Raw genomic sequence first — 7,296 nt, 5'->3', positions numbered from 1 at the left:
TATCCTTTTAAAACCCAAGCCCCGGGAATTTGACCATAAAAAACATGCATTTTATAGAATATAATATCACCCAAAATTTTTCAACATAACAAATTTCCCCCCTTTTTTTTCTCTTGAAAGAAAAAATGACTCATTTTGGGGTAAAAGAGAATTCAAACACTTTAAAAAAGGAGAAAAAGGGGAGAAAAAAAGGGGAGAAATTTTCCCACTTGAGATACAAAGGGTTTGCGGGTTATTTGACACCTGAACCCTTTAAAAGGTGTTTTTTTGAAACCAGTTACATGATAATTGTGTTAAAAACACACATCACATTACCATTTTTTCCCATTTTAAAAACACCCAAACATAAAGCTGCACTATTTTTACAACTGACTATATTTGGGCTTTTTCCTCTCACCAAAATCTGAAGACAGCTTTTACACATTTCACGTTGGGATTCCTACATTTCCCAGTTCACCATTCAAGACAGATGGAAAGAATACGTTTAATACACAACCAACATTCAGAGTATATGAATAAAAAGACAGTTATCAGTGAGTCTAAGACTTAGAACAGATGAAATTAAACTCCTTGTTGTCGATTATTTTGACCCACTGATGTTTTCCTCCTGTGTCCATGGCTCCAGACATGTCACAGTCATTACTTACATCTGAGGCCCAGTTCTTATAGCCGACTACCTCATCACTGACCCAGAACCAGAAATCCAGAGTGCAGGAGTAACGCAGTCCCAGCCAGACAAAAGGAGTTGAGGCTTTCTTGGCTCTCTCTTGAACCCATCTCTGTTCATCAAGGTTAGTGATGGAGACCAGGTCATTGTAGTTGTCTCTGCAGTAATACAAGGCTTCCTCCCAGGTCTTATTTTCTTTGATCAGGATCACTTCATCTGTCATTGAAAGACATGGTCACATTGATTAAAGACTTTTAAAAGCATCAAACAAAGTCTCTTTTCATCTGGTGACTTCACTTCATATTCTGATATTTTGATGCATATCCATGCAGCTGGGAAATAAAATTACAGACTGAATCCAAATCTGTTTTTGACACGTTGTTGTAGTGTAGATTTAATCATCTCTGAAATAATTGTACATTAACTCAAACATAAATAGATGTGGATATTGTGGAATAATAGATTCTGGTAGATCTTCAGACAGTTTCCAATTCTGGAGCTAAATGTGGAAATGTTACTTTATCTTCATGGATCTTTAAAAACTCACCATCATAACAGAAGAAAGGTTTTTGGTCAGTACAGTTGGCGTTCTTCCATCTTCCTTGTTCTTCATTCAACATGGTCACTGCACATTTGTCTCCTGATGACAGAGTCTGATTCCAGTGTCTGAAAGAGGAACTGTTCCCATCTGACCACCTCCAGGTGTCTCTGAACAGGCCGATCCAATAGTCTTTGCCATCACTTAGTTTTACTTGATCTAACTGGTTCAATCCACTGACCAGGTCTGTGTGATGACCTCTGCAGTATTTCTGAGCATCAGTCCAGTTCTTCTTTGTTTCATTATTCAAATGGATCTTTTTGGATCCACTTTCTGTGGAGTAAACACACAAACATCAATCATAGTCGTCATCAACTGTCTTTGTCCACGTCATGAAATTATCACTAAATAGAAAACTACTGAATATGAAGGAGAATGATTTTTCTCACAGAGTGTTAAAGAACTTGAATCAATAATGGTGATGAAAACACACAATCAGGTAATCAGAAAGTCCTGCTAATGCAACTCAACAATAAAATATACTGATTGAACTGTGGCCATATCTCCTACCAGAATTCATAGAATTTAGTTCCCACCAACAGGTCATGTTACTCATATTATAACCTGTGACCCTCATTATAACTGAGCTGAAAGATAAATGATGATTCTTCTTTTACTGTTGTGTGAACTCTGTCACCAATATTTGACAAATCAGAAACAAATCAACAAACTAAACGACTAGAATTATTAGAAACTTATATTCTCACCATTGTAGCAGAGAAAATGTTTTGTTTCTGTACATGGGAAATCAAGCCATTTGCTGTTTCTCATTCCAACACAGTTCTCATTTCCATTTCTATCATTTGGTTCACCACCATACCATCTTGTTTCATCATCTTTAAACTCCACTCCAGGTAGAGACCAGTGCCATGTCCTGTTGACATCTGCTCTGTTGTTCAGTCCAATCCAGGCTTCAGTTTTTCTCCCTGTAGATTCTTCAATGAGTCTCTTCATGTCTGTCATGTTAGACACTGTGGCCAGATCAGTGTAATTTTTTCTGCAGTACTCCTGAGCTTCTGTCCAGTTCTTTGTATCTTTAACATAGTGGTACTGGTAGAGTTGACATGAGATGAAGTAACACTGACCTGAAATCAGAGAAAACACAGACGTAGAGCTGATTGTAAGACACATTCAATCGTTTTATTGACTGTGTTTCAGCCCAGTTTATTTCCTCCTTAAGTGAAATTCAAAGACCTGGCACGGACACCAAACAAAGCAACAAAGTAGATTTTTGTGAAGATATATAAATACAGCAGTATGGTTGATGTTGATCTGATCCACTTACCCATCACAAGGAGCAGACTCCACTGCATCTTTGCTCTGTTGGATGAAACTGACGTTTGATTTCAGCTGTTTGTCTCTGTTGGATGAAGCTCACATTTAAACACGTCATGTGACGTTGTCAAAAGATGCAACACTGGCTCCATTGTACAGTCTTGTTTTTAGGAAGAGAAAAACAAACAGGTGGAAAATACAAAATTATTCAAAACAGGACTAAAACTTCCTCCTCTACTCTGAAAATAGTGCAACTGACCAACCTTGAACAACCTTCTACTACTGTAGGTTTTTGTTTTGGACTCAAGTCTCCAGGTGGACTGACAGATACGGTAGATTTGCTCTTTTCAGAAGGAGAAAAGTGTTTCAGGTTTAATCTGGAGTCTTGCACATTGACTGTGGATTAATCCTAATCAGCTTCAAGCCTGTTGACACAATAACAAAGAGTCTGACGGTGTCACTGTTAAAGCATCACTTTACATGTCACAGCTCAACAACCAAACACAACTGCAGGCTAACTTGTAACGCTAGTTAGATGCTTGTGTTTGACACTTGAGTGTGAACATGTGAGAAATATGGGCAGGACGACACTGGTCAGTGTGTGGCTAGAATTTGAGAATGAAATCAGTCACCATCAGGTTAAAATGATCTAATATGCTGCAACAGATGAATAAGAAACCCATTAAAACTGCTGCCTGCTGAGGCCGTCCTCTAGACGACCATGAGAATAAACGGAAGCGTAAGGTATGTGGAGACCAGACAGCTAAGATCAGCCATAGATTTGAAGGCAGCTGCACATTCTGTTGCTACCTTCCTGGACATTTATCAACAGCAACTATTCTTTAAACACCGTCTATGACTATGTAGAGTATGAAGTATTAAAATACAGTCAGTGCTTCATGTCAAAGTTTAAAAAAGCAGCAACACTGAGTTCAGTGTATTAAGGAAGAGCAAAACAAGCAGGTGGGGAATATACAAATGAATTCAAACAAGAACACAAAGTGCTGAGTCATTACTTCCTCAACATCCTGGAAAACTCTGCTACTACTGTAGGTCTATGTTTAGGACTGAAGTCTCCAGGTGGACTGATCCATTGGTTGGTTGATTCCTTCTTGTCCAAAGGAGAAAAGTGTTTCAGGTTTAATCTGCAGTTTTACTCAAGGAAGACAGATGTATCCTAAAGGAGACTGTTAGGTCTCATTTATTTAATGTTTACTGAATGTTTACTCAGAGTCCACTTCAAACTTAGTGACACAAGGTCAAAGAAGTTGAGTTTAAACTTTCCAAAGAGGAAGTTTTCACATCACAGATTAACATCCAACACAGCAGAGCATCTAAAAACCACAGACTGAATACGTAAATATCTCTAACTGTTCCAAAACTGTCGAGATATTTGTTCATTTAGGTGAACATGGGCAATGCAGCTTTTTGTGAGTTTATTCCACAGTATCTTAAGCACAAATTGTGTAATGATGGTAAATTGAAGTAATGCCCTTTACTCTCTAATTTCCTTTACTCCTGATTGACTAATATTTGCTAAAACCTACATGGTCAAGCTTTAATACTTTCATTACATTTTCTGACATGAACACAGACAACAAACACCAAAACAACACGACCACAAAAACAAATCCCTGACAACTTGTTGTGTGATATACACAGTAAAATACACTCAGAGAAAATCATCTCCGTGTACTAACAAGCTGTGAGAGTATCACTGGAAGGATGCTGGGACCAAGTATATGTACACAATCACACATACACATAAGGAAACATATCTCCAAAGAAAGAAGAGAAATAAAGAAAATAACAATGTCACTTTAGAGAGAAAATGCTGTTTATTAAAAATGAAAATGAATAAATTAAAAATAATCATAAGTAAATGAATGTCCAACCTTATGACCCAAAAACATCAGTTAGCCAGTTTTCCTCACTGCCATCTATCATCCCTTTTAGTACATGGTTGTGAGTCTTTTACCTGCATATTTAAAGAAAGGGGTCCAAATCCTACAAAAATTATCCATCATACGTTTGAATCTGTATGTTAGGTATTCCATCGGTAGAAAGTCAAAAATCACTTTGTGCCAACCCCTAATTGTAGGTGGAGCATTATCAATCCATCTAAGCAATATATTTTTCTAAGCTGTGGTGTAATCTGCAAGCGATGTAATATTCTGAACTGAGTCTCTCTGGTTCTGTGTATTTACTTTGATCTGAAACAGATTACACAATAAAAGCAGAGATCCAGAATGATATTTACAGCATAGATTTCTACGTGATAATAAAGGCACACTTTCACAGTAAAATGAAGCTATGAACTTGACCACAGTCATCACTGCTCCATCAGTGTCTCAGACTTGTCCAGAAAAGTCTGTGTTGGATGGCACAGGAGTCATCACCACAAACACTCAAACTTTATTTATTTATGTAGCACTTTTCATACTAAAATAAAAAAAAAACAACAAACTAAACAAAAACAAGAAATATAAAACATTACAACAAGGCACACAAACACATAAACAATCACACATACACACGACACATACATACATACAGGCATGCACACAGCATATACACAGGTACACACACGTCCTCACTCACTCCGGGCAGAGAGGCCCCCACACCAAGGTGCAGAATGTCTAACTACCCAGGCCAGAGGGACCCAAGGAGCGGCACCCCCATGGACAGACAGGAACAACCCCGAGTGTGGGAGGACACCCCCATATGTCCTAGATCTAAGTTGTGGTATGTTAAAAGCCTGTAAATAATTAAATAAATCAACCATGTAAAAGTAAACCACATAAAATACAAATAAGATAACTACAAATCCAATGTGATAAAATAGAGTTAATAGCAATTAAAATGATGAAAAAGCTTGATCAAAGAGATGAGTCTTGAGCCTCTTTTTAAAAGTATCAACAGTCTCTGTGGCCCTGAGGTTCTCCAGCTGTTCCACAGTCGGGGGCCATAATAAATGAATGCCGCCTCCCCATGTGCCCTAGATCTAACTTGTGTTATTGTTAAAAGGCCGGTGCCAGAGGACCTCAGGGTTCGTGGGGGTTGATACAGTAAAAGTAAGTCAGACAAATAAGAAGGCCCAAGACCATCAAGACATTTAAAAACTACTAAAAGAACCTTAAAATCGATCCTGAGGTGCACGGGGAGCCAATGCAGCGATTTTAAAACTGGTGTAATGTGCTCTCGCCCTCTGGTCCTCGTCAGCACACGAGCAGCTGAATTTTGTAACAGTTGTAAATTGTAAGTGTTCTTTTTAGGAAGACGAGAGAGCAGAGCATTACAATAATCCAGACGACAGGAGATAAAAGCATGCATCAACACCTCCGTGCTAACTTGAGAGAAAAACGGGTGGACTGTGGCTATATTCTTGAGATGGTAAAAACCTATCTTTGTAATATTTTTTAATGCGGAATAAAAATAAGCTCTGAGTCAAAAATCACGCCCAGATTTTTTACAGATTGTGAAATCTTAAAATCCTGTAGTTTTGGTAAAAGTTTCTCTCTCTGGCGTTCAGGCCCAATGACTAAAACCTCTGTTTTGTCCTGGTTGAGCTGTAGGAAATTCTCTGCCTTAATATCTAAAATACAGTTTAAAGGGGCACCTGCTGGTCTTTGTGGGGGCAGGAAAATCCCAAAATATTGAAATACCAACAAAAAACATGGGAGTGATCATATATGGGAACAGAAGAGGAAAGAAGTCATCCAGAGGTTGGATGACTTCTTTCCTACACAAGATGTGCACCTGCACCTGCACCTGCACCTGCACCTGCGACGTAATAAAATAATGTAGAAAGTAACAAATTAGAATCTGGGAATCTTGGGTTGGGAGGGAGGTGGTGGGGGTCACAACATTATAAAGATAGTTATGGGCTGCCATTGTAGTGATGGACATCATGGCAGCAAGACTGAATGTCCAACAGGCCCTGGATCTGTTCTTCCGAGAAGAGTGTGATTCTGATTTAGAGGACGTGTCAGAGCAGGAAGACAGCGTAGAAGAAAATTCATCATCCGTCTGATGAAGATGACTCTGATGAAGAGGTGCAGACAGCAGGGCAGACATTTATGTCAAAAAAACAGTGCTATCTGTTGGTCGTCACTTCCACATCCTGTTGCAGGCAGGATGGCAGCAGAAAATGTGATTCGAAAGACTCCAGGACCCTCAAGACTGACCATCTCCCAGGCAGATGACATTTTGTCAACATTTCAGCTCTTTCTTCCTCCAGACAACAAATCACCATTGAAATAACAAACTTGGAGGGGATTAATCGTTATGACCACGAATGGAAAACCATGGATGTAATTGACCTACATGCCTACATGGGGCTTTAAATACTGGCTAGAGTGTACAGGTCAGGAGGTGAGGCTGCTTCCAATCTCTTGAATGCTGAGTCATGAAGACTGATTTTTTGAGTGGTAAACACATGTGCAAGATCCACACATGGAAAGTGTCCCACCTCTGCTTTGAATGCAGAGACTAGTTCAGGATAAGCACTTTATCTTGTGATATAGCAGTGAGGACGTTGTTCAGTGGTTATATTATGAGGTTCCAAAATGTTCATGTAATTTTAAGGGTCAATAAAATATATTCAAATCATCATAGTTTTTATATTTTTTCTATTTTTACATACATATTACGTGACATTATAATGTGTAATAGATAATTTTCACCAAAAACAAGTGGTGTAAAACTTAAAAAATACACTTTCCCTGCTCTTTGAAACATTTATGAAGGTTTAATC

General features: G+C 38.5%; 1 protein-coding gene across 1 annotated transcript; it reads right to left on the bottom strand.

Moving 5' to 3' along the window:
* Nucleotides 1-415: 415 nt before the first annotated feature.
* Nucleotides 416-2,964, bottom strand: LOC125010752 (macrophage mannose receptor 1-like). The gene is made up of 4 exons (XM_047589589.1): nt 2,551-2,964; nt 1,961-2,350; nt 1,215-1,538; nt 416-883 (listed from the first exon to the last, which is right to left on the bottom strand). Exons 1-4 carry the CDS (start codon nt 2,576-2,578, stop codon nt 540-542), a joined length of 1,086 nt encoding a protein of 361 aa, XP_047445545.1. The 5' UTR covers nt 2,579-2,964; the 3' UTR covers nt 416-539.
* Between the last annotated feature and the right edge of the window lie 4,332 nt (nt 2,965-7,296).

Source organism: Mugil cephalus, chromosome 1, assembly GCF_022458985.1.
Source record: "Mugil cephalus isolate CIBA_MC_2020 chromosome 1, CIBA_Mcephalus_1.1, whole genome shotgun sequence".
Lineage (NCBI taxonomy): Eukaryota > Metazoa > Chordata > Actinopteri > Mugiliformes > Mugilidae > Mugil > Mugil cephalus.
Note: the sequence above shows the minus strand (reverse complement) of the source record. Positions and strands in the feature narration are given on the sequence as shown.

What these genes read in the sequence shown, in the direction of transcription:
- LOC125010752 (XM_047589589.1), bottom strand. Translation starts at nt 2,578, where the DNA reads ATGCAGTGGAGTCTGCTCCTTGTGATGG. An exon ending in GAGTCTGCTCCTTGTGATGG is followed by an intron (nt 2,351 to 2,550) that starts GTAAGTGGATCA and finishes CTCTGATTTCAG; the next exon opens with GTCAGTGTTACTTCATCTCA. An exon ending in CTACAATGGTGAGAATATAA is followed by an intron (nt 1,539 to 1,960) that starts GTTTCTAATAAT and finishes TTTACTCCACAG; the next exon opens with AAAGTGGATCCAAAAAGATC.